The following is a 27,250-nucleotide window of genomic DNA, read 5'->3' as shown; positions in this document are numbered from 1 at the left end:
CGTTTTCTTCCTATGAAGGTCTCTTCTCCTAAGTTCAAGCCTCGGTTCATCGGTCCTTATAGGATCTTGGAAATTCTTAACCCTGTGTCGTTTCGTTTGGATCTCCCGGCATCGTTTGCTATTCATAATGTGTTCCATCGGTCGTTGTTGCGGAGGTATGAGGTACCTGTTGTTCCTTCGCTTGAGCCTCCTGCTCCGGTGCTGGTGGAGGGAGAATTGGAGTATGTTGTGGAGAAGATCTTGGATTCTCGTGTTTCCAGACGGAAACTCCAATATTTGGTCAAGTGGAAGGGTTATGGTCAGGAGGATAATTCTTGGGTGGTTGCCTCTGATGTTCATGCTGATGATTTGGTCCGCGCTTTTCATAGGGCTCATCCTGGTCGCCCTGGTGGTTCTCGTGAGGGTTCGGTGACCCCTCCTCAAGGGGGGGGGGGTACTGTTGTGAGTTCTGTTTTTGGGCTCCCTCTGGTAGTTACTGATGGTACTGGGTGATTTGTGTTCTGCTGTCTCTGGTGTCCACCTGTTCTATTAGGATTTGGGAGTTTCCTATTTAACCGGGCTTTCTTGTCATTTCCCCGCCGGCTATCAAGGTTATCAGAGTGTTTTGTTACCTCAGCTTCTGGCTTCAGTAATCTTCAGGACAAGCTAAGTTTTGATTTTCTTGTTCCACGTTTTGCTTTATTTTTGTCTTGTCCAGCTTGCATATAATTGTCTCTTTGCTGCTGGTTGCTTTAGTGGGCTGTAATTTGCTCCTCATGTTCCATGAGTTGGAACATGAGTTCAAGTAATTACAGGATGGTTTTTTGAAGGGTTTTTTGCTGACCGCGCAGTTTACTTTTGTATCCTCTGCTATCTAGTTTTAGCGGGCCTCATTTTGCTGAATCTGTTTTCATACTGTGTATGTGCCTTCCTCTCATTTCACCGTCATTATATGTGGGGGGCTGCTATTTCTGTGGGGTATTTCTCTGGAGGCAAGAGAGGTCTGTGTTTCTTCTAATAGGGGAAGTTAGATCTTCGGCTGGTGCGAGACGTCTAGGATCAACGTAGGCACGTTCCCCGGCTATTGTTATTTGTGTGTTCAGGTTTAGGGTCGCGGTCAGCTCAGGTTCCATCACCCTAGAGCTCGTTGGTGCTTGTCCTTTTGTGATTCCCTGCCATTGGAATCATGACAGCAATTTTGCCTTGTGCAGGCGTGTACTATGGAGGACAGAGAATGAACTTCAATCCAATATTGCAGCCAGCATGCAGCCAGCGGGTAAGGAAAGGGTGAATCAAAAACCCCAAAACCCCGCCTCCATGGCTGAAGATTGTTCCCTCCAAATTCAGGTGACAGTGTCACTTTAAATGGGCAGGTCTCATCCGATCGATTCATGGAAGAAACAAGTGCATGCTGCGATTTCTTTTCTCACACAGGTTCGGTCAGTGAAAAAAGTTGTTCATCCGCACTGCCCCAATGAATAACATTTGTCAGCGTACGATCTATTTGTTTTGTTTTTTAACTGATAACACTCAGACCAAAAATATTGTTATGTGCATGAGCCCTGACAGAAATAATAGTGCAGCAAACAAAGTGAAAACCTTGTGGGAACCTGGTGGACCTCATTATAAGTCAATGCAGTCTCTTGGTTTCCCTTTCGATCTGTTGTATTATAGTTCCAGAACACCGCTATCCATGGAATGGAAGCCAAACACCCAGTGTACAGACATGGGTGGATGTATGCAGTCTTCAACATCTTGCATAGTTGACTCACAAAACTTGTTAGCACTTGCGTAATGTAAGAAGCCATTCCCACTTTCCTTATCTCTGAACTTGTAATAAAAACTTGTGACTGGGCTTCTGAGAGCCAGTACTCCAGAAGACCCTACTTGTGTCTCCGATCATTCGACTCCCTGATTTCATCAAAACAAGCAAACGTGTGAAACCTTTTGAGTTTCTCCTAAAACTTTCCATACAGGTTTCCACATCATGCCTAACACGGAGGTTGGCACCCTAGTGCAAGCGATTTGGCACCCCTGCTCCTCAGCGGATCTCACATACTCTTGCCCTTTATGCCGTGGTAAGTGAGCTAAAGACAGAGAAGAGGTGACAGCCTATTCTAATGCATAAATATTTCTAGCATAATACATATATATAGACTTATCATTAGTTGTAGAAACTGCCTCGACGCGTTTCCCCATCCATTAGCTTCTTCAGGAGGCTCAGTTGATTGATAATGTAAATGATGGCTGTGCTGGTGTTTTGGTTTGCTAATAAGTCTTCCTTTTCTGCCGGTCCTTATACTCTGGCAAGTTAGAAGGGAAACTTTTTATTGTGTACATTTACATCTGTATGACTATGGTACCAAAATGCTATGGAGTGCCTATCATCCGCCATACATGTATGGTTCATTACGGGTGCATGTGTATGGAGCGTTCTCAGGATCTGAGCCTGCACCACACATGGTATGTGCTGACTGTATTATACAGCCAGCATCTGCCTTACAGTGGTGAGTAGAGCTAGCCCTGATCGCTGCTGATTAACCCCTTAAATGCTATTGTCAATCTCTGACAGTGCCATGTCTCTTTAGGCACCATTGGCCTGCCCCTGATATAATAGCGAGGAGCAGATGGATTGCCATGGTAGCCGGGGCCTTCGCACGACCCTCATCATCACTAGCTTTGTACTCCTATGAATATGAGATTGTAGATTTCATTATATACTGTAAGCTTTTCATTTGCGCCTTATTCTTTTTTAATTTTTTGTCTGTATTATGCGTTCTGTGTTTTTAGTCACCATTGTGTGCGGTTTGGCATTTCTAGATATTCTTAGCTGATTCATTAATTTGGACTTTTGACACAGTGCTCCATATTTGTGCACATGTACTGCGGTCTGGGATTGTATCTGTGCCTGTTTTGTGTTTTTTTTGTTGTTTTTTTGCATGAATTTTGTGATATGTTAGCAAAACGTTCCTTTTGTGCTAAAACTCACAAAACAGGTTAAAGTAAAAGGCATTTTTTATTATTTCATGGAAAACTCATGAACCGTGTGTGTCACTGGGAAGAATTTTTGGTAACTAGGAAATGAATAAAAGACAAAGAATAACTTAAAAAAAGTGAGAGATAATGAATTGAGGCCCAGAGTGTTCACAAGTAATCGGATGTTATTACACAGGGCCACGGAGAGAGCCGCCCATATAATTCCACACGTCCTACACCCTCAGGCTGCCGTCACACTCACAGTATTTGGTCAGTATTTTACATCAGTAGGCCGGCTTCACACTCAGCGTATGAAAATACGGTCCGTTTTTTACGGCCGTAATACGCTGAAAAGTCCCCAAAATAGTGGTCCGTAGCTCCTCCGTAGGCAGGGTGTGTCAGCGTTTTTTGCGCATGGCATCCTCTGTATGTAATCCGTATGGCATCCGTACTGCGTGTTTTTCTCGCAGGCTTGCAAAACCGACATACGGCTATACAAGGGATCCATGTGTCAAAAAAAAAAAAAAACATATGTACTGTCTATATATATGTCAGTAGACACATATATGTATATATATTATTACTTCATCCAGCGCGATATAGCAGAAAGCCGGTAATTCAATTACCGGCTTTTGCTTTCTCCTTCCTAAACCCGACATGATATGTGACATGGTTTACATACAGTAAACCATCTCATATCCCCATTTTTTTTGCATATTCCACACTACTAATGTTAGTAGTGTGTATATGCAAAATTTGGCCGTTCTAGCTATTAAAGGGTTAAATGGCGGAAAAAAATTGGCGTGGGCTCCTGCACAATTTTCTCCGCCAGAGTAGTAAAGCCAGTGACTGAGGGCAGATATTAATAGCCTGGAGAGGGTCCATGGTTATTGGCCCCCCCCTGGCTAAAAACACTTGCCCCCAGCCACCCAAGAAAAGGCACATCTGGAAGATGCGCCTATTCTGGCACTTGGCCACTCTCTTCCCATTCCCGTGTAGCGGTGGGATATGGGGTAATGAAGGGTTAATGTCACCTTGCTATTGTAAGGTGACATTAAGCCAAATTAATAATGGAGAGGCGTCAATTATGACACCTATCCATTATTAATCCAATACTAGTAAAGGGTTAAAAAAAACACACACATTATTAAAAATTATTTTAATGAAATAAAAACAAAGGTTGTTGTAATAATTTATTCTACGCTCAATCCAATCACTGAAGACCCTTGATCTGTACCACAAAAAAACAAAAAAAAACAACAATATCCATACCTTCCGAAGATCTGTAAAGTCCAACGATGTAAATCCATCTGAAGGGGTTAAAATATTTTGCAGCAAGGAGTTCTGCTAATGCAGCGCAGCTCCTTGCTGCAAAACCCCAGAGAATGAAGGTAAAGTAGGTCAATGACCTATATTTACCTTCATTTGCGGTGAGGCGCCCTCTGCTGGTTGTCCCTAGATCGTGGGAACTTTCCTAGAAAGCTCCCAGGCTCGAGTTCATATGAGGACAACCAGCAGAGGGCGCCTCTTATGAACTCGAGCCTGGGAGCTCTCTAGGAAAGTACCCACGATCTAGGAACAGCCAGCAGAGGGCGCCTCACCGCAAATGAAGGTAAATATAGGTCATTGACCTACTTGTCCCTTCATTCTCCGGGGTTTTGCAGCAAGGAGCTGCACTGCATTAGCAGAACTCCTTGCTGCAAAATATTTTAACCCCTTCAGATGGATTTACATCGTTGGACTTTACAGATCTTCGGAAGGTATGGATATTGTTGTTTATTTTTGTTTTTTTTGGTACAGATCGAGGGTCTTCAGTGATTGGATTGAGCGTAGAATAAATTATTACAACAACCTTTGTTTTTATTTCATTAAAATAATTTTTAAAAATGTGTGTGTTTTTTTAACCCTTTACTAGTATTGGATTAATAATGGATAGGTGTCATAATTGACGCCTCTCCATTATTAATTTGGCTTAATGTCACTTTACAATAGCAAGGTGGCATTAACCCTTCATTACCCCATATTCCACCGCTACACGGGAATGGGAAGAGAGTGGCCAAGTGCCAGAATAGGCGCATCTTCCAGATGTGCCTTTTCTGGGGTGGCTGGGGGCAGATGTTTTTAACCAGGGGGGGCCAATAACCGTGGACCCTCTCCAGGCTATTAATATCTGCCCTCAGTCACTGGCTTTACTACTCTGGCGGAGAAAATTGTGCGGGAGCCCACGCCAATTTTTTCCGCCATTTAACCCTTTAATTTAATAGCTAGAACGGCCAAATTTTGCATATACACACTACTAACATTAGTAGTGTGGAATATGCAAAAAAAAAATGGGGATATGAGATGGTTTACTGTATGTAAACCAGGTCTCATATCATGTCGGGTTTAGGAAGGAGAAAGCAAAAGCCGGTAATTGAATTACCGGCTTTCTGCTATATCGCGCTGGATGAAATATTAATATATATACATATATGTGTCTCACTGACATATATATATATATATATATATATCTCTACCTATTCTATGTGTACACATTTATTCCACCTATTCTACTGTAAGCTGTCAGTGTGATTTTACTGTACACTGCACTGAATTACCGGCTTTTCTCTCTAACAGCGCTGCGTATTCCTCGCAAGTCACACTGCTGGTCCGTGTGTAATCCGTATTTTTGGGGCTTCCATAGACTTTCATTGACGTTTTATTTGCGCAATACGGTGACAAACGCAGAATGCTGCGATTTTCTGCGGCTGTAGAAAGCCGTATAATACTGATCAGTAAAATACGGCAGATAGGAGCAGGGGCATAGAGAATAATTGTGCCGTATGTTATGCGAGTTTTACGGACGTAGTTTCTGCACTCTTACGTCCGTAAAACTCGCTAGTGTGAGGCCGGCCGTATTTGTAAGCCAAAACCAGGAGTGGAACAATTAGAGGAAAAGTATAATAGAAACATATGCACCACTTCTGCATTTATCACCCACTCCTGGTTTTGGCTTACAAATACTGATGTAAAATACTGACCAAATACTGCGAGTGTGACGGCAGCCATGTGCACACGATGCGGATTTAGTGCGGTTCCGCAGCGGATTTTTCCGCGAAGAAACGCTGCAGACCGCACTGTGATTTACAGTACAATGTAAATAAATGGGTAAAAAAAAAAGCTGTGTGGAAAAATCAGTGCGGAAATGCTGCGGATTTAAAAGAAGTGTATGTCACTTCTTTTGTGCGGATCTGCAGCGTTTCTGCATCCCTCCATGATAGAAAACAGCAGTGGGAAAAACCACAGAAAATCCGCAGCAATTCCGCACAAAATACGCATAAAAACCGTGGCAAATCCGCAGCTGCAGATTCTGCCAGGAGATGCGGATTTTGTGCAGAAAATTCTGCACCCCATTCCCTACATGTGCACATAGCCAGTGCTGAGAACAGCACGTTGTCACCAGGAAAGCGCTACCAGAACACTGCAGAACGGTCACACACTGCCATCTAGCGGTATGAGAGGAAACTGCAAAACCTACCACTGCTATATAACCTAAGCTCCGGTGTAGGCTGAGCCCGGCTCCACCATAATAAGTCTCACTGTACCTGCGGCAACACCAGCACTTCGATGGCAATACTATTATTTGGGTAAGAAGCGCTATGCTTAGATAGGAGCAGTGCGCATGCGCGCTCTTTCAGTTTCGTTCACGGAAACGTGACCTGACCCTTAACATCACGTGATTAATCTTGCAGCTTGCTAAACCGTAAAGGGCGGCTAAGTTTAACGCATGCGCAGTTACTAATCTGATTCCTGTAGAGCGTGAGCTTGGGCTTCTCGTGACGTCAGTAGCATTCGTAACTCATCCGTAGTGGTCGGCATGTTCGTGGCGCGGAGTATCTCGGCAGATCACAGAGATCTCATCCATGACGTCTCCTTCGATTTTCATGGCCGGAGAATGGCTACGTGTTCCAGTGATCAGAGCGTGAAAGTGAGTGATGGGGTCGGCAGCAGGCACGTCCTGGCCGTGTACACGTAGGTAGTGCGGGGGCTCATGGGCTGCACATGTCAGATATGGGGGTCCTCTGCACATGTCAGATATGGGGGGGTCCTCTGCACATGTCAGATATGGGGGGGTCCTCTGCACATGTCAGATATGTGGGGTCCTCTGCACATGTCAGATATGTGGGGGGTCCTCTGCACATGTCAGATATGTGGGGGGTCCTCTGCACATGTCAGATATGTGGGGGGTCCTCTGCACATGTCAGATATGTGGGGGGTCCTCTGCACATGTCAGATATGTGGGGGGTCCTCTGCACATGTCAGATATGTGGGGGGTCCTCTGCACATGTCAGATATGTGGGGGGTCCTCTGCACATGTCAGATATGTGGGGGGTCCTCTGCACATGTCAGATATGTGGGGGGTCCTCTGCACATGTCAGATATGTGGGGGGTCCTCTGCACATGTCAGATATGTGGGGGGTCCTCTGCACATGTCAGATATGTGGGGGGTCCTCTGCACATGTCAGATATGTGGGGGGTCCTCTGCACATGTCAGATATGTGGGGGGTCCTCTGCACATGTCAGATATGTGGGGGGTCCTCTGCACATGTCAGATATGTGGGGGGTCCTCTGCACATGTCAGATATGTGGGGGGTCCTCTGCACATGTCAGATATGTGGGGGGTCCTCTGCACATGTCAGATATGTGGGGGGTCCTCTGCACATGTCAGATATGTGGGGGGTCCTCTGCACATGTCAGATATGGGGGGGTCCTCTGCACATGTCAGATATGGGGGGGCTCTGCACATGTCAGATATGGGGGGGCTCTGCACATGTCAGATATGGGGGGGGCTCTGCACATGTCAGATGGGGGGGGGGGGCTCTGCACATGTCAGATATGGGGGGGGGCTCTGCACATGTCAGATATGGGGGGGCTCTGCACATGTCAGATATGGGGGGGGGCTCTGCACATGTCAGATATGGGGGGGGGCTCTGCACATGTCAGATATGGGGGGGGCTCTGCACATGTCAGATATGGGGGGGGGGCTCTGCACATGTCAGATATGGGGGGGGGCTCTGCACATGTCAGATATGGGGGGGGGGGCTCTGCACATGTCAGATATGGGGGGGGGGCTCTGCACATGTCAGATATGGGGGGGGCTCTGCACATGTCAGATATGGGGGGGCTCTGCACATGTCAGATATGGGGGGGCTCTGCACATGTCAGATATGGGGGGGGCTCTGCACATGTCAGATATGGGGGGGGCTCTGCACATGTCAGATATGGGGGGGGCTCTGCATGGAGATCAGTGCATGTGGAATCCCATTGAGCTTCCCCTCACGTTCTTGTGCACCCACCGCTACATCATTGACAGCTGCCATTTGTGGCTGTGACCACAGTGAGAATTACATAACAGTTGTGCCAGCGGCCGCCCTGGCATTTGGCCATTTAGGCGCGTTATTATTGTTTATACTTTCTAAAATCTTATGTGCAGGTAACTTTGGCGGGTACTCCAGCCCTGATTAAAATTTTCACAGTTTATCAATCCACCTGACCCTTCTCTATACTACTGCCATGTTTTCCCCTCAGTGACTGGCTGCAGCAGTCACATACATGTTCTGAAGCACAGAGATGGGGTGAGAACCCCAGCGGTGTTAGGCTATGTTCCCCTCCAGCGGTGGTCTTGCAGTGATACCCCACTGGTATTTACCGCTGCAGATATCATGGTGACCAAAAGTGCAGGGAAGCCCCTCCATCCACAGCATAGAGTGACATGTGGGATCTGTGGCCCCCGCAGCGGTCAGCTGCACACTGTGTATACTGTCATGTAGCTTGTACATGCCATGTCTTCTAATGTCCTGCACTCGCTGGCAGTGTAAGCTGCGGTGCTCGCCCCACGGACACTCCGCATAAGGGCCAGATCACACTTACACAGTGCTTTACGCAGATCGCTTGTGTTGGGGTCTGAATCTGTGTTTCTTTTTCTTTACGTGCCACCAGTGAAAACTAATAAGACCCACGTGGACTTACAGGGATATTCCCATATCCAGGATCCTATATGTAGAAGGTAGAATAAAAACTAATATTAGCAAATACCTCCAATTAGAAAAGCCGTTTAGTTCTGATTCGTTACTTACTCTATACAAGTGTATGAAGTGAGGCCGTGCCCACTATATGGGAGTACGGTACATGTAATGCATATGTACCTGCCGTTCTGGGTCAGAAACTACCGAATCCTCCCAGTTCAGTGTGTGTGCGGGGGGATTCATCAGTCTGTTATCAGTCAGAGTTGCACACAAAGTGACTGCAGACTTACCAATTTAGACCGGACAACCCTTTTAAAGCGAATCTGTTATGACCTGTTAGTATGGGCATATTAAATCCCTGCCTCCTGTCCTCATTACACTACTATCTCCCTCCCATGCATGTCAGTTATGGCCCCGTAACACTGCGCCCTGCACTCCCTCAGAAATGCATACCACCTCCTCCTCCCTTCTATGGGCACTGCATTCAGGGAGGTTCTGTGCAGGCATCGGCAACTTCCGCGCCAGGGTGCATTCCAATAGGTCGCTGTCCCCACTTCCTCCCTGCACAGTCATCGCTATGTACACATGGTTCCTAGCAATGACTGCGCAGGGAGGAAGTGTTGAGAGCAGCTTATCAGTGCGCACACCGGAGGTCACAGTGCCTTACCGGCTCCTGCGCAGAAGATCCCTGGATGCAGCGCCCATAGAAGGGAGGATGACATATGTATTTCTGAGGGAGTGCAGGGCGCAGAATTCTGGGGCCATTACTGACATGCATGGGAGGAGGGTAGTATTGTAATAAGAAAGAGAGGGCGGGGATTTCTTCCAGGCACTGTACCCCCCCAGAACCTGGAAGAAATAATTATCATAAAGGCAGAATATATCATTTCTCCACAACAAGATTGGTAATATGAGGCATACAGGTAGAACTAGTGTATCATTTCTATTACATGTATGCCCATATTAATAGGTCATCTACTTCCCAGGGGTGATGGATTCCCTCTTGTATGTCTGAGATTGTAAATTTGGGTCCTCGGTCAGCCTGAACATTGCGGTTCTTATAGGGACTACACGGTGAACTCGGCCTTACAGGTTTATAGGGAATCTGGGTGAGTGATAAATGTCTCTGATTGTAATGCCCCTTACCAACTGCAGCTGAAGCATACTGCCATGATGGGCTGTGTGGCCCCATACCCACTGGTGGGCTGCGAGCCCTGTACACGCCGGTGTGCTGTGAGGCCCCATACAAGTACATTTTATGTGAAAATGTTCGAGGAACCTTCAGAGATCAGCGGCTTCGGAATAACACATTCATCATTTCTATGGCAGGTGTGGGACAAAAGTGAAAACGGTGACTGGCATTGCACTGCGAGTTGGAAGGTAGGATGTGTTCTACTGTTACATGTTTGTCATGCCTTTATAGCTGTGTACAGGGCAAAGTTTGGACATTTCTAATTATTGGCAGGGCTGGTATTGCATGGCCACCTCTCGATAAAAGGAGTGACTCATATTTTACAGCTCTGGCAAAAACTTAAAGGGAACCTGTCACCCCCAAAATCGAAGATGAGCTAAGCCCACCGGCATCAGGGGCTTATCTACAGCATTCTGGAATGCTGTAGATAAGCCCTGATGTATCCTGAAAGATGAGAAAAAGAGGCTAGATTATACTTACCCAGGGGCGGGCCCACTGTGGTCCGGTCTGATGGGCATCGTGGTCCGGTCCGGCGCCTCCCATCTTCTTACGATGACATCCTCTTCTTTTCTTCACGCTCCGGCGTACTTTGTCTGCCCTGTTGAGGGCAGAGCAAAGTACTGCAGTGCGCAGGCGCCGGGAAAGGTCAAAGAGGCTCAACGCCTGCGCACTGCAGTACTTTGCTCTGTGCTCAACAGGGTAGATAAAGTACGCCGGAGCCACAGCATGAAGACAATAAGAGGACGTCATCCTAAGAAGATGGGAGGCCCCAGACCGCGACGCCCATCGGATCGGACCGCCCGCCCAAGTGAGTATAATCTAACCTCTTTTTCTCATCTTTCAGGATACATCTGGGGCTTATCTACAGCATTCCAGAATGCTGTAGATAAGCCCCTGATGCCGGTGGGCTTAGCTCACCTTCGATTTTGGGGGTGACAGGTTCCATTTAAGAGACCACCACATCAAAACCCTGTCATGGGCAGCACAATCTCCAGACCTGAACCCCATTGAAAACCTATGGAATGTAATTAAGAGGATGATGGATAGTCACAAGCAATCAAACAAAGAAGAACTGTTTACATCTTTGCACCAGAAGTAGTGTGAAAGACTGGTGAAAAGCATGCCAAGAAGCATGAAAGCTGTGATTAAAAATCATGGTTATTCCACAAAATATTGATTTCTGAACTCTTCCTGAGTTTAAACATTAGTGTTGTTGTTTCTAAATGATTAGGAACTTGTTTTCTCTTACCCCCATGACGGCACCACTGAGAGAGGGATCCGCCCTCAGGAAACCCACAGATCAAAAAAGGTGGGACTTCTCTTCCACCTCAGTTTGGTTTCCTGTCCCTGATGGGGAACCTACAGGTGAACATACCTCTGTCACGGACCGGGGACCATCTGGCCGAATCCAAGCAGCGGGCGGCCCTTCCGCGGTCGAGATGGATTTCCGTCCCTGAAAGCACAATCCGGGGTCGGCGGGCCCTGTGTATGTGCAGGGAAGAGGCGGTGAAGAGGAATCCGGTCTGCCTCTTCCCTTCTCCAAATAACCGGTAATGGGTAGCAGCGGCTACCTGGTAAATTACCGCCGGTCTGAGGCCCTGGGGGATGGTGGTGGCGGCCACAGACAGGAAGCGCCGACATGGGATGCAGCGACGGCTGCGGCGGCGCTTCCGATGCTCCCGGGAGCCGGCTGCCAGAATGGACGCGCGCGCGCGAGACTGGCCGTAAGTTAGTGCGCAGGCGCGACGGGTCACTTCCGGGTCAGCACAGGGCACCGCTGAAACCGGAAGTTAATGGCACTGCAGGTGGGAAATATAAACTGCAGAGTGGCCAAAAACTGTTGCTCGGCGATCACCATCAGTGGAACAGAGCAACCCGCAGAAGAGGTTCTGCAATCCCTACCGAAGAAACGCCTGCAGCATAACCCGCAACGGTGAGAATAACAGCAGCCTACTCAGCGCCACAGCTCAGGATCCCAATGCCGCAGAGGCTCCAGTGGATCCAGGAGAAAGGCAACGGTTCAAGTCAAAGACGCATCTCTAAGACCTGAACCGGTACCTCCCTCACATTAGGAGGGTAAGTGACCTTCGTGAATGTACATATTCTAGATAGAGTCTTGTTGTATTCCTTAGGGAAAGAAATGTACGGAAAAAACTAAACACAAAGTGTGTGCAATCTGCTCTGCAGATTTACCTACTACATGGGTAAAAAAAACTCTGTGCGATTTGCATAGAGAAAACTTGAAGTGAAGAATCTCCAAGATTCGCATCTGACCTTTAAAGAACTAATTAAAACTTAGGTGGAAGATGCATTGAAAAACGTAAAAAGTCTTAAGAGGAAATACAAATCAAGACGTAAATCCCCGGATTCCTGTTCTAGTGAAGAACACAGTATCGAGTATGACTCGGATAGTCCCCTGTCATCTTCATCATCCTCGGCATCATCAGAAAGTGGTCGTAACTGTTTTCCTATAGAGGAAACAGATGCGTTGATAAAAGCGGTTAGAACAACTATGGTTCTGGCAGACACTCGGTCTAAAAAAAAAACGGCGGAAGACCTTATGTTCAGCGGTTTAGAGCAGAGGAAACGCCGGGTGTTTCCGTTAAACGAGAAAATACAGACCCTAATTAAAAAGGGGTGGAAGAGGCCAGATAAAAAAAAGTTCTCCTAGCTCCAAAAAGGAAATATCCGTTTGACGACCCTTCATGTGCCTCTTGGGGGGGTGAGGGTGGGGGGGGGGAAGGTTTAAGCGCCAAAAATAGATGTCGCTATCGCGAAGGCCTCTAAAAAATTTGCATTACCCTTTGAAGATATGGGGACCCTATGGACAAGGTCGAAGCTTAAAAGGCTCCTGGGAAGCGGCTAGCGGGGGTTTAAAACAAGGAATAGCTGCTACATGCACGGCAAGAGCATTGATGGTGTGGTTGGACGACCTAGAGTCCCAATTAGGGAATAAAACCTCAAGGGAATCAATATTGGATTCTGTGTCAGTAATGAGGGGTGCTGCATATTTGGCAGACGCTTCCATAGACTCTGTGAGACTGACAGCTTAATTTTTGAATGCAACTAGAAGAGCACTATGGCTCAAGTGCTGGCCAGGAGACCTACAAACTAAACCAAAGTTATGCTCTATACCATGTGAGGGAGAATTTTTGTTTGGGCCTACCCTAGATGACATCCTCGAAAAGGCCGTAGACAAGAAGAAAGCCTTCCCAGGGTTTCTTAACCAATCCTACAAACGACCCTTTCGGGGTAGGAAATTCATGCATAAATGCCCCCAAAAAAAACAAAAAGAAGGATGGGAGGATAAAAGGTTTAAAGGCAGAGGCTTCAAGTTTAACAAACCAGACAATAAGAAACAATCCGAATGAAGGTGCGCCCCACGTAGGAGGGAGACTGACATACTTTCTTCAAGCCTGGAAAAAAAAAATCAGGAAGCGAGTGGACACTTAATTTTAGACCCGTCCTTAATATATTTAAATTGCCAACGCAACCATGGGTTGGCCGGAACCAAGTGTGATTTAGATGTAATTAAAAACCAGATGGTGAAGGGAGGAGTGCTCAGTCAGTAAGCTAACATAGAATTGACAGAAAAACGACTGGCACATCCAAACTAGTGTGAATAGGTGCATACCAGGAGCAGCTACCTCCATATATAATATACAAAATAATTTTTAATTACATCTAATCACACTTGGTTCCGGCCAACCCATATGTAGGCTTTGCTGAGAGAGGTGTCCATATTCACCCAAGCATACAGACATTAGCCTTCGGTAAGTGTTCACATTTGGACAGGGAGGTCAGGTAACCATCAGTTTAATGAGACCACCTTGACGATGGTTGATGGACTCACACTATTTGGCCAAATTCTGTGCTAAGCGTCACAAGAGTAATTATGATAGCCCCGTTTTGGCCAAAAAGCGTGGTTCCCATGGCTACGCTTAATGTCAGTAATAGAACCATGGGTTCTCCCGGATATCCCAAATCTAGGGGGGCCAATAAATCACCCACAAGTAAAAAACCTACACATGACAGAGAGGGAACTTCTACCAAAAGCCAGTACCCACCAGAGCGTACGGCAAGGTCTGGAATAAGTCCCTCTCTAATCCAAATGTCAGCGTGTCGGGAAAAATCCCAATTCAGGAAGTACTAGAATTCCTTCAGAAAGGATTAGAAAAAGGGTTAGCAACAAGTACCCTTAAGGTTCAAATCGCAGCATTAGGCGCCCTACCTATACAACTGTGACCTAGCAGGGAATCACTGGATAAAAAGGTTTATTAAAGCCTCAATTAGGTCTAAACCAGTCCTACACCACACTTCGCCTCCCTGGGACCTAAATCTAGTACTTTCTGCACTAACTAAAGCACCTTTTGAACTCCTATCTCAAGCTTCCTTAAAGATAGTATCCCTGAAAACCTCTCTTCTGGTAGCATTAACCTCCACCCGCAGAATTAGTGACTTGCAGGCTCTTTCAGCTTACCCGCCTCTAACTCAGATATTAGAGGACAGAGTAGTCCTTAGGACTGACCCATCTTACTTGCCTAAAGTAGCATCACGGTTTCACAGATCTCAGGAGATATCCTTGCCATCTTTTTGCCAAAATCCCAAGAATGAAAAGGAAAAGTCTTTACACACATTAGATCTCAAGCGCTGTCTAACCCAATATATAACAGCCACAAGGGAGTGTAGGAAAGGCAGGTCTCTGTTTGTTTTCAGGCCCCAAATAAAAGACACAAAGCTTTAAAAGCAACACTGGCGAGATGGGTAAAGGATGCAATCACTCTAGCATACGCCTCATCCAATGGAGCCGTTCCAGACGGGATCAAAGCTCATTCAACTAGGTCGGTAGCAACCTCTTGGGCAGAGCGAGCAGGCGCATCGATTGACCAGATATGTAGAGCAGCCACTTGGTCTTCTCTCTCTACATTTTTCAAACACTACCAACTGGACATGTCTTGCTCTTCAGACCTAACCTTTGGTAGAAGGGTCTTAGAGGCAGTAATCCCACCCTAAAAACACATTCTATGGAATTCAGTGGTGCCGTCATGGGAGTAAGAGAATATCGTAGTTACTTACCGATAATGGTATTTCTCTGATCCCATGACGGCACCCGTATATTCCCTCCCTTTTACGTGTGGGTGTGCACACTAGTAATCAACCATTGATACTTAGTCACGCGGTGTCTCAAAAAAAAAATTTGTTGTTAATAACCATTTAAGTTACAGCTGTAGTCCTGTTAAGGCTCTGTAAACCAAACTGAGGTGGAAGAGAGGTCCCGCCTTTTTTGACCTGTGGGTTTCCTGTCCTTGGTGGGCGGATCCCCTCTCTCTGTGGTGCCGTCATGGGATCAGAGAAATACCGTTATCGGTAAGTAACTACGATATTCTTTGCATTATTTGAGGTCTGAAAGCCCTGGATTTTTATTTATTTATTTATTTTTTTCATTTTGACAATTTCTACTTTTCGGAAAGAAAAAAAAACAAATGTATTGCTTGGCAATTCGAGAGACATGTCAGAAGTTTATAGCATAAAAGAAGAGTTCAATCTGTAGTATCCCGCTCTATACAATTCCAGAGTTCTCGCCCGATTTGGGTGAAATTTGGCACGCCTCCTCTCCACCCACAGGAGCAGAATACTGCGCACATTAAATCTTGCTAGCTTCCCCCGTCATCAGATTGGGGCCCCCGAAGTTAGGCCCTATACATATAATGGAGAAATGTGAAGGTGAAAGTAAAAGTGCTGAGGGGAAAATGGTTGTGGCTGACAGGGACGTATTGTAGCGACGGCGCCAAAGAGTCGCTGCTAAAGGGGCCTCACCACCACACACAACACACAAACATTTCACAAACACTATACAAACATCACACAGACAGCACACATACACCAACCCACAAGCACAACACCACACAAATCTGCAAACCATGTTCTATGAGGAACGGTCACAGGATTTGGGAATGTTTAGCTTGCAAAAAAAGACTGAGGAGACTTAATAGCTGTCTTCAAATATCTCAAGGGCTGTCACATTGTAGACGGATCATCTTTATTCTCATTTGCACTAGGAAAGACTAGAAGCAATGGGATGAAACTGAATGGGAGGAGACACAGATTAGTTATTAGAAAAAACTTTTTGACTGTTGGGGTGATTAATGAGTGGAACAGGCTGCCACGAGATGTGGTGAGTTCTCCTTCAATGAATGTCTTCATACAGAGGCTGGACAGACATCTGTCTGTGATGATTTAGTGAATCCTGCTTTGAGCAGGGGGGTTGGACCAGATGACCCAGGAGGTCCCTTCCAACTCTAATATTCTATGAAATGCCTCAACACACAACACAAACACCACCCCACAAATACCACAACACCACCTCATAAATACCACATGCGCACCACACACACGCATGCAAACACACTCAGGTGGATGCACCCTACGCACAGGGATGAACATTACTGAGCAGCAATATTGGTCAGGCGTAAAATGCCTCATAGTAAGATTGCCATTATTGCTTACTATAGGGAGCTTTCATCATTGAAGCTGCTGAGGTAAAATGAAAGCTGAGCTCTGATTGGCTGCTATGGGCAACTAGACAAGTCTGTCTGTGAGGCGGTTTTCATTACTTCATTATTATTCATCCTATTACATCTGTTATCAGTGTCAGGTGAATACTAAAGGGTCATAATACTAATGACTACTTTTTAAAATGCCGCCCAAATAAACGACAGTCTATTGGGCAAGTTAATCCCAAAGCTAAGAATGCAAAATTGTGTCAAAGAGCTGAGACAAGTGAACAATGTGACTCGCGGCTTGAAAAGAAACGGATGAGACAGGCTAAATGTAAGGCAGCTGAGACATCAGAGCAACGGGAATGTCATCTTCACAAAAATCTGATAATGGAGGCTGAAGCAAGGAATATGGAAACATCTGAACAAAAGGATGAACGTTGTGAAAATGACCGCATACGACATGCAACTTGTGCAAAGATGTAGACAGGCTGATTTGAGTTTGGAAACATTTCACTACAACCCAATTCAAGGCTATAGGTCACATCAGAAAGTAATAATTGGCAAAATGGACATAATATGCAAACGTTGTCAAGCAAAGAAGCTTAACTTGCCTGGTATGTGCTGCTCAAATGGCAAAGTTAGTTTGCCACCTTAGATCTACCTCCTGAACCACTTCTTTCATACATGTCATGAACAACTCCCGAGTCTAAGCATTTTCTGTAAATATTAGGAGATACAATTCATCTTTCCAGATGACATCCTTTGGTACGACAGCTGTACTGCAGGAAGCAGGATTTAGGCCAACTTTTAGGCTATGTGCACACGTCCGGAATTGCCACGGCAATTCTGCAACTGTGCCGCTGGTAAAACGCATGCAGAATTGGCATGTCTTTTCCCGCTAAACACTAGCGTTTTGCAAGCGTAATTAGCTTGCAGAATGCTAGCGTTTTCCAAGCGATCTGTAGCAATGCTTGAAAAACTGATTGACAGGTTGGTCACACTTGTCAAACATAGTGTTTGACAATTGTGACCAACTTTTTACTATTGATGCTGCCTATGCAGCATCAATAGTAAAAGATCTAATGTTAAAAATAATTTTAAAAAAATTTAAAAATCGTGATATTCTCACCTTCCGGCGGCCCCGACAGCTTTCCCACTACTCGCGATGCTCCCGCTCCCAATAATGCATTGTGGCAATGACCCCAGATGACGTAGCATCTCGCGACATCGCTACGTCATCACATGTCATTGCCACAAAGCATCCCTGGGAAGGCTGCGGGGGCCGCCGGAAGGGAAGAATATCACGATTTTTAAATATTAATTTTTTTTTTTTTATTATTTATTTATTTTTTTTTTCACAGGATATGGTTCCCAGGACCTGGAGGTCTGCATGGTGGGCATAGCCACATGCGAAGAGTAAGCGGATCAATGCATTCCTATGTGTGCGGAATCCCCGCGATTCAGCACAAAGAATGAACATGCTGCGTTTTTTTCCCGGAATGCGATTCCGCCGCGGAAGAAAACGCAGCATGTGCACAAAAAATGAGGATTGCATTCTAATAAATAGGATGCTTAACGTATGTGTTTTTTTTCGCGGTTTTATTGCGTTTTTATAGCGGAAGAAATATAAAAAAATCCTGAACGTGTGCACACAGCCTTAAAGTCCAGGGCCAAATATATCACAAAATCGGTTCAATGCTTCCTGTAGCAAATGAAGATCTAAAGTTTTTACAAATGTATTTTTTGGGAGACGAACAAATGCAAGCTGATATGCGTTGTGAAGCTATACTTGAGACAAAAAAAAAGTTTGTGTTGAATTTGCAATAAAAATGTTGAAATTTAAAAAAACAAGTTGTTCGCATGAATGCTACGAGAAATTAGTAAAATGTCAAAATAATCAAAATATAAAGTGGGAAAATTTTTTTACTGTAGCACTCTGAAAATGTCAATTTCAGGGTGACACTGAAAATTTTACTTTAGCTACCATAACCAACAATTTAACATACTTTACGCAAACAAAGCCGCTTTATTCTACTAGTATACCTATAAAGAGAAAAATCAGACAAACTGAACATTTTGCAGTGGTTTCCTAATTTTTGCCACAGCTGTAAATGGTATCTGTGATGTAAGCTGGTCAGTAATCATGAAAATTTATATATACATACACTGTGCGGCACACTGTGACTGATGAATACATGGCCTCCACTATTGCTGTACAGGTAAAAAAAAAAACAAAAAAAAAACTGCGAGGTACTTAAAGGGGGACCCTGTCATGTCCCAAAACACTATTAACCTGTAGATACGGGGTTAATGCTGCTGGGAGGAAATTAACTTTATTCTTCCCGGCATCCTTGGGCTTTGAGTTATAGAGGCGCGGCTTTAGTGATTGCTCAGTATACAGTGAGCATTGGCTATAACCTTTCCCCTGGAATTAACTGACAGCCGGCTCTGTACTGATGAGCTGTTGAGGTGGCTGTCAGTCAGTGCCGGGGCATGCCACCGTTCTCCATGTACTGAGCAGTGACTGAAGTTGCGCCTCTATGACTGAAAGCCCGAGGCTGCTGGGAGGAAAGTAGTTATTTTCCTCCCTGTAGCCAGGCTTTCAGTGCGGTGTCCTCATATCTTTGCAGCGCCATTAACCTGCAGATTAACCTTAATATCAGTAGGTTAATATAGCGTTTTGAGATATGATAGGTTTCCTCTACCATTTTGTAATCTCTCTTTTTTTTTTTTTTTTTTTTTTTTATAAACAAAAAGTGTAAAAGCCATTGAACAACACCAAACTGACCTCATGGATGGACCCTAACTCCAGAGACTCACCTTCATGTTCCCTATACATTTTTTTTTTTTTTTTTTTGTGGTTGGTTTTGGGAGTATCGACCCCTCCTGGATTGTGATTCCTTATCCCACCCGTCTCTCCCCAAACAGTTTTATTCAAAGCTAAGCTTGCTACCTAGCTTTTCCAAATAGCCTGTGTGGGCACATGGAGTGGTGAGTCTGTATAGTTAGAGTAGATGCCAATTTTGGTTATTTGGTGTGGTTGGTTGGCGCTTACATTTTGATGAAAAAGTGTAAACCAAAAACCTCACGTGCTGTACATGTATAGCAATAGTGTCATTCTTGTATGCACCACATAATTTTAATAATTTAATACTGATAATGCGTGGGGTTTTTTTTTTTCTCATATGAACCATGAGAATATCAGACAAACTGTTTTAACTTGTAAGGGTTTGTGCATGTGACGTCTTTTCAGGCGGATTCCACGGTGAAATGACCTATCAGAAAATGTTTACTTAAGAGTAGCCATGATTTTAACTTTAATTTAATTTCATGAATGAATAGTACACCTAAAAATAAGCAACTTTGCAATATATCTTATCAGAGAGATCTGCTTCTGTCTCTGCCAGAATCGATCAGTCATTATCAAAATACTCAATTCTGAGGTAAAGGTTTCGCTCACATCTACTATATAATTGTCTAAGGGTCACTTCCGTCTGTCTGTCCTTCTGTCACGGTTATTCATTCGCTGATTGGTCTCGCCAGCTGCCTGTCATGGCTGCCGTGACCAATCGGCGACGGGCACAGTCCGGAAGAAAATGGCTGCTCCTTACTCCCCGCAGTCAGTACCTGTCGCCCGCATACTCCCCTCCGGTCACGGCTAACACAGGGTTGATGCCGGCGGTAACGGACCGCGTTATGCCGTGGGTAACGCACTCCATTACCGCCGCTATTAACCCTGTGTCCCCAACTTTTTACTATTGATGCTGCCTATGCGGCATCAATAGTAAAAAAATGTAATGTTAAAAATAATAAAAAAAATATAAAACTGCTATACTCGCCCTCCGTAGTCCGCTGAGCCGCTCCCGCCGGCCGCCATCTTCCTCTGCAGTTTCCGGTGGCAAAGATGGTATGGCAGAAGGACCTGCCATGACGTCACGGTCATGTGACTGCGACGTCATCACATGTCCTGCGCTCTGATACCAACCCTGGGACCGCAAGCTGCCGTGGACTACAAGGGGCCTTCGGAAAGGTGAGTATATGTTTATTTTTTATTTTTTCACCTGTGACAAACCTGGCTGGGCAATATACTACGTAGCTGAGCAATATACTACGTGGACATGCATATTCTAGAGTACCCGATGCGTTAGAATCGGGCCACCATCTAGTCTGTATATAAATAGACTGATTTCACTGTGATAAAAATTGCACTCTCGCACCTCAGCTGGAATCTGGCTGAGAAATTGCAGCATGCTGTATATGACCGTGTTAATTGTCTGAGACTCATCAATAGGTGCGAGAAGAAAAACAGATGCCACGTGGACCATGTGTACCGTTTTTTTTGGGGTTTTTTTCTCACACACCTCTCAAAGGAACCACGAAATTTCATCAGCCAATTACAATAAATTCACAGCCAAAACCCTGAGAATAGATAATAGATGTTCTGTTAGATATATAATGTTAGTCTCCTACATATAATAAACTAGCACCCTTCAGTGCATTTCATGTGGCACTATAGGTTTTTATTAATTTAATAGGTTAAACGCCCAATGTGGGTTTCCCCTATATTTGATAACCAGCAAAGGTAAAGCAGACAGCTGTGGGTTTATATGATCAGACTGGGAAGGTCCCTGGTTATTGGGCCCTTTCGAGTCTAAAAATACAAGTCCTCAGCCACCCCAGAAGTGGCGCATCATATTATTCTTCCTGATTGCCCTGGTGCAGCGGCAATCGGGGTGCACTGCTTTATATATGAAGACACTTCTCCAAATTTTCCCTTATTCACCAATTTATAGGGGGGGGGGAGGGGGAAAAGCCAAGTCCGGCTTATTGCAGGGAATCTGACGTAGTTCACAAATGGAAACCTGAAGAACATGGCAAAAGAGAAACTGAACAAGGGACTGTCTTGTCTTTATTAGAAAACATGAAGTTCCCACAGCGAACCCCGAATCCGACACCCATCGGGATTCGTCTTAGGAACGCCTTAGACTTCTGTGGACCTGTATGGGAACTTTTTGATTTTTAATGCGTTGGTGAATGAGGTACAGCGTCTTGTCTTTATTTATCTCTTTTTATGTGTTTTTTTTTTTTTTTTTTTATGGGGAACCAGGGGAAGCGTGGAGGGAGCGTTTATTCAAATAAACTACCGTATTTTTTTTTTTTATTATTATTATTATTGCATAAGTAAGGGAGGTGTCTGATAGACTCCTCTCCATTACTAACCACAGGACTTGGATTTCCACTGCACCTGGTCTGTTTGTATCTGTATATATGTGATTGCTTTGTTAGACTTGTACACTAGCTATAAGTTACATAGAGAAATACAGTTAATAAAAGATTATAGAAACAGACTGCATACGGATGTTAGGTGAGAAAAAAATCGCATACTTGCGTGACACTCGTCCAACTCCTCAAAATGAGCATTGGAACAATTGTGTGTGTGTATGTATGTATGTATGTATGTATGTATGTATGTATGTATGTATGTATGTATATATATATATGTATATATATATATATATATATATATATATATATATATATATATATATATATATATATATATATATGTACAGTACAGATCAAAAGTTTGGACACACCTTCTCATTTAAAGATTTTTCTGTATTTTCATGATTATGAAAATTGTAAATTCACTGAAGGCATCAAAACTATGAATTAACACATGTGGAATTATATACCTAACAAAAAAGTGTGAAACTGAAAATATGTCTTATATTCTAGATTCTTCAAAGTAGCCACCTTTTGCTTTGACTGCTTTGCACACTCTTGGCATTTTCTTGATGAGCTTCAAGAGGTAGTCACCGGAAATGGTCTTCCAACAATCTTGAAGGAGTTCCCAGAGATGTTTAGCACTTGGTGACCCTTTTGCCTTCACTCTGCCGTCCAACTCACCCCAAACCATCTCGATTGGGGTTAGGTGTGGTGACTGTGGAAGCAAGGTCATCTGGTGTAGCACCCCATCACTCTCCTTCTTGGTCTAATAGCTCTTACACAGCCTGGAGGTGTGTTTGGGGTCATTGTCCTGTTGAAAAATAAATGGTCCAACTAAATGCAAACCGGATGGAATAGCATGCTGCTGCAAGATGCTGTGGTAGCATGCTGGTTCAGTATGCCTTCAATTTTGAATAAATCCCCAACAGTGTCACCAGCAAAGCACCCCCACACCATCACACCTCCTCCTCCTCCTCCTCCATCCTTCACGGTGGGAACCAGGCATGTAGAGTCCATCCGTTCACCTTTTCTGCGTCGCACACAGACATGGTGGTTGGAACCAAAGAGCTCAAATTTGGACTCATGAGACCAAAGCACAGATTTCCACTGGTCTAATGTCCATTCCTTGTGTTCTTTAGCCCAAACAAGTCTCTTCTGCTTGTTGCCTGTCCTTAGCAGTGGTTTCCTAGCAGCTATTTTACCATGAAGGCCTGCTGCACAAAGTCTCCTCTTAACAGTTGTTGTACAGATGTGTCTGCTGCTAGAACTCTGTGTGGCATTGACCTGGTCTCTAATCTGAGCTGCTGTTAACCTGCGATTTCTGAGGCTGGTGACTCAGATAAACTTATCCTCAGAAGCAAAGGTGACTCTTGGTCTTCCTTTCCTGGGCGGTCCTCATGTGAGCCAGTTTCTTTGTAGCGCTTGATAGTTTTTGCAACTGCACTTGGGGGACACTTTCAAAGTTCTCCCAATTTTTGGAACTGACTGACCTTCATTTATTAAAGTAATGATGGCCACTCGTTTTTCTTTACTTTGCTGCTTTTTTCTTGCCATAATAAAAGTTCTAACAATCTATTCAGTAGGACTATTAGCTGTGTATCCACGAGACTTCTGCTCAACACAACTGATGTCCCAACCCCATTTATAAGGCAAGAAATCCCACTTACTAAACCTGAAAGGGCACACCGGTGAAGTGAAAACCATTTCCGGTGACTACCTCTTGAAGCTCATAAAGAGAATGCCAAGAGTGTGCAAAGCAGTCATCAAAGCAAAAGGTGGCTACTTTGAAGAACCTAGAATATAAGACATATTTTCAGTTATCTCACACTTTTTTTAAGTATATAATTAATTCCACATGTGTTAATTCATAGTTTTGATGCCTTCAGTGTGAATGTATAATATATATATATATATATATATATATATATATATATATATATATATATATATATATATATATATATTCACACTCTCTAGATGGTGGCCCGCTTCTAACGTATCGGGTATTCTACAATATGTAGGTAGTATATAGCCCAGGCTACGTACTATATTGCACGGTGACGTAGTATATAACATAGCCACGTAGTGTATTGCACAGGCATGTAGTCTATAGGTCAGCCACGTAGTATATAACAGCCACGTCGTATATCGTAGTATATTGCACTGCCACGTAGTATATAACAGAACCGACACAGCCACATAGTATATTGCACAGCTACGTAGTATATAGCACAGAGCACGTAATATATTGCACAGCCACGTAGTATATTGGATAGTCACGTTGTATATTTCCCAGCTACATAGTATATAGCACAGAGATGTAGTATATAACATAGCCCACGTAGTATGTAACACAGCCCACGTAGTATATAGCAATGTGGGCACTATATGCGTAATTAAAAAAGACTTAAAATAAAAAATAAACATATACTCACCTTCCGAAGAGGCCTTGTAGTCCTGGCGCTTGTGTGCGGTGCACGCAGCAGCTTACGGTCCCAGGGTTGGTATGAGCGCAGGAGCTGTGATGTCGCGGTCATATGATCGTGACGTCATGGCAGGTCATTCTCGCATAGCATCCTTGGCACCGGAACCTGCCGCTTACACTGCCGAGGACACCAGGCGACGACGGAGGGTGAGAATAACCTTTTTTTATTATTATTATTTGTAACATTAGATCGTTTTACTATTGATGCTGCATATGCAGCATCAATAGTAAAAAGTCGGTCACACAGGTTTAATAGCTGCGTTAACGGAGTGCATTACACCGCGGTCCGTTAACTCTGGCATTAACCCCTGTGTGAGCACTCAGCGCTGACTGCAGGGCAGTAAAGCAGCGGCCATTTCGCTGCCAGACTATGGTCGTCGCTGATTGGTTGTGGCAAAACACCCACGACCAATCAGCGACTTGGATTTCCATGACAGACAGAGGCCGCGACCAATGAATATCCGTGACCCTTAGACAGCGTGGGTGCTGTGCTGTGGGGCGGCGGCTCCTCTTCGTGCAGCGTCAGGGCTCTGTGCTGTGGGGCGGCGTATCTTCGTGCAACGTCAGGGCTCCGGCATTTGCTCAAGGCCCGGAGGCACCGGCAGCTCCATTGCTGCGATGCGGTGGCCTCCAGGAAAATGGCCGCTGGGGGCGGCGCATGCTCAGATTCAGATCTCGTCTCCCGAGATCTGAATCTGAGCATGCGCTGCCCGCAGCGGCCATTTTCCCGGAGGCCACCACATCGCAGCAATGGAGCTGCCGGTGCCTCTGGGCTTTGAGGAGTTGGGAAATGCCGGAGGAGTCCCGACTCTGCACGAAGATACACCGCTGCTGCACGAAGAGGAGCCGCCGCCCCACAGCACAGCACCCACGCGGTACAAAGAGGAGCAGCCACCGCCGCTCCCCAGCACATAGACCCCACGCTGCTACAATGAGGTAATAGGGGGATACTCCACTCGCACTTTCCTGTGAGACGCCCCCTCTTCGACATAGGGACCACTCCCCCCACCCACCATATACACATTGGTCTGCACCCAGCGTACAAGACGACACCTGGCGTATAAGACGGCCCCTGACTTTTAAGAAGATTTTCAGGGGTTAAAAATCTTATACGCCGGAAAATCTCTACATTTTTTTTTTTTTTTTTTTTTTTTTTTTACAGCATAACCATACCTACACCAGTACAGTGTGTAGAATGGTGAACAGGTTTCTAAGTTCATTAACTTCCAATGCAAGTTCACGCAGACTTAAATTTTACTTTTTATTTTTTTATTTAATTCAGAGTGTTGAGCAGAAGGCAGCATTTTCTTATTAAGGATGTCTATGTATTTTTTTGCATTAACCATACCCTCCACAATATGAAGCCTTCCATCACCATTGGCTGCCATACAGCCCCAGACCATTACTTTCATCGGATGTTTCACAGAGGAGCTCAAACACTCTGGCTTGTACTCTTCATGTGGGAACCTTCTCACATAAGACTTGCCATCATTTCCTAAAATGCAAAAAGTGCTTTCATCACTAAATAGCACTTTTTCCCACTCCTCCTTCCTCCATTTTAAATATTTCAATGCCCACAGTTTTCGCCTTTGTCTTTGTATGGCTGTCATCAATGGCTTCTTTCGGGCCTTGCACCCTCTCAATCCTGCTTCCAAACATCTCTTCCTAACAGTTGATGTTGCTACCTCAATATTGCACTTTTCTTGCCATTCTCGCAGAAGCTGAGGAGAGGTGAGCTTTCGATTGGCGAGGGATGTTCTTATCAGTACTCTATCCTCCCTTTTAGTTGACTTTCTGGGCCGACCAGATCTGGGCCTGTCCTGGGTAATTCCAAGCTGCTTATGTTCCTGCAAAATTCTTACGACTGTACTCTGATTACAGCTGACCTAACTTGCGATCTGGGGGCCAGTATAACCCTCTTCATGTAGCACCACAACTTGCACACGATCCTCCGCTGACAAAAATCTGAAGGTTCCCATCATAAAACTCTACAGTATGATTCACTATCCAGGTTATGATTGGTCACAAGAACCTCATCTGTGATTGGCTAATTTTGAAGATATTCAACAGAAAACTTTTAAAACTTGAAGAATCGATCAATTTATCCTATGCAGGACTTTTGAACACCGCTTTGTGTATGTGTGTATATATATATATATATATATATATATATATATATATATATATATATATATATATTCTCTATATATATATATATATATATTCTCTATATATATATATTCTCTATATATATATATATATATATATATATATATATATATTCTCTATATATATATATATATTCTCTATATATATATATATATATATATATTCTCTATATATATATATATATATATATATATATTCTCTATATATATATATATTCTCTATATATATATATATTCTCTATATATATTCTCTATATCCCGATTCTGATGCATCGGGTATTCTAGAATATGCATGTCCACGTACTATATTGCCCAGCCACGTAATATATAACACTGCCCATGCAGTATATTACAGTGGCCACATAATATATAGCACAGCCCACGGAGTATATCACACAGCCCACATAGTATGTAACACAGCCCACGTAGTATACAGCAGTGTGGGCACCATATCCCTGTTAAAAAAAAAAAAAAATAATAATAATAATTAAAATAAAAAATAGTTATATACTCACCCTCCGGCGGGATCCACCGAAGCTCCAGCGATAGGTGCATGGCTGCCGCCATCTTCCGTTCCCAGGATGCATTGCGAAATTACCCAGATGACTAAGTATTCGGGGTAATTTCGCAATGCATGTATGGGAACGGAAGATTGTGGAGGCCGTGCGTGGCTCAGCGGACAACGGAGGGTGAGCATAGCAGTTTTTTTTTTTTAG

The 27,250-nt window shown here is 44.4% G+C and overlaps 1 protein-coding gene across 1 annotated transcript in view; it reads left to right on the top strand.

The window, feature by feature from the left end:
* The first annotated feature begins 6,711 nt into the window (after positions 1-6,711).
* Positions 6,712-27,250, top strand: part of SEH1L (SEH1 like nucleoporin) — a 54,990-nt gene continuing 34,451 nt past the window's right edge. The window contains exons 1-2 of the mRNA XM_069731009.1: positions 6,712-6,922; positions 10,290-10,340. Of these exons, the coding sequence (XP_069587110.1) occupies positions 6,812-6,922; positions 10,290-10,340 (162 nt within the window). The 5' untranslated portion in view covers positions 6,712-6,811. The remainder of the gene's footprint in view (positions 6,923-10,289; positions 10,341-27,250) is intronic.

This window comes from Ranitomeya imitator, chromosome 6 (genome assembly GCF_032444005.1).
Source record: "Ranitomeya imitator isolate aRanImi1 chromosome 6, aRanImi1.pri, whole genome shotgun sequence".
Taxonomy (NCBI): domain Eukaryota; kingdom Metazoa; phylum Chordata; class Amphibia; order Anura; family Dendrobatidae; genus Ranitomeya; species Ranitomeya imitator.
Note: the sequence above shows the minus strand (reverse complement) of the source record. Positions and strands in the feature narration are given on the sequence as shown.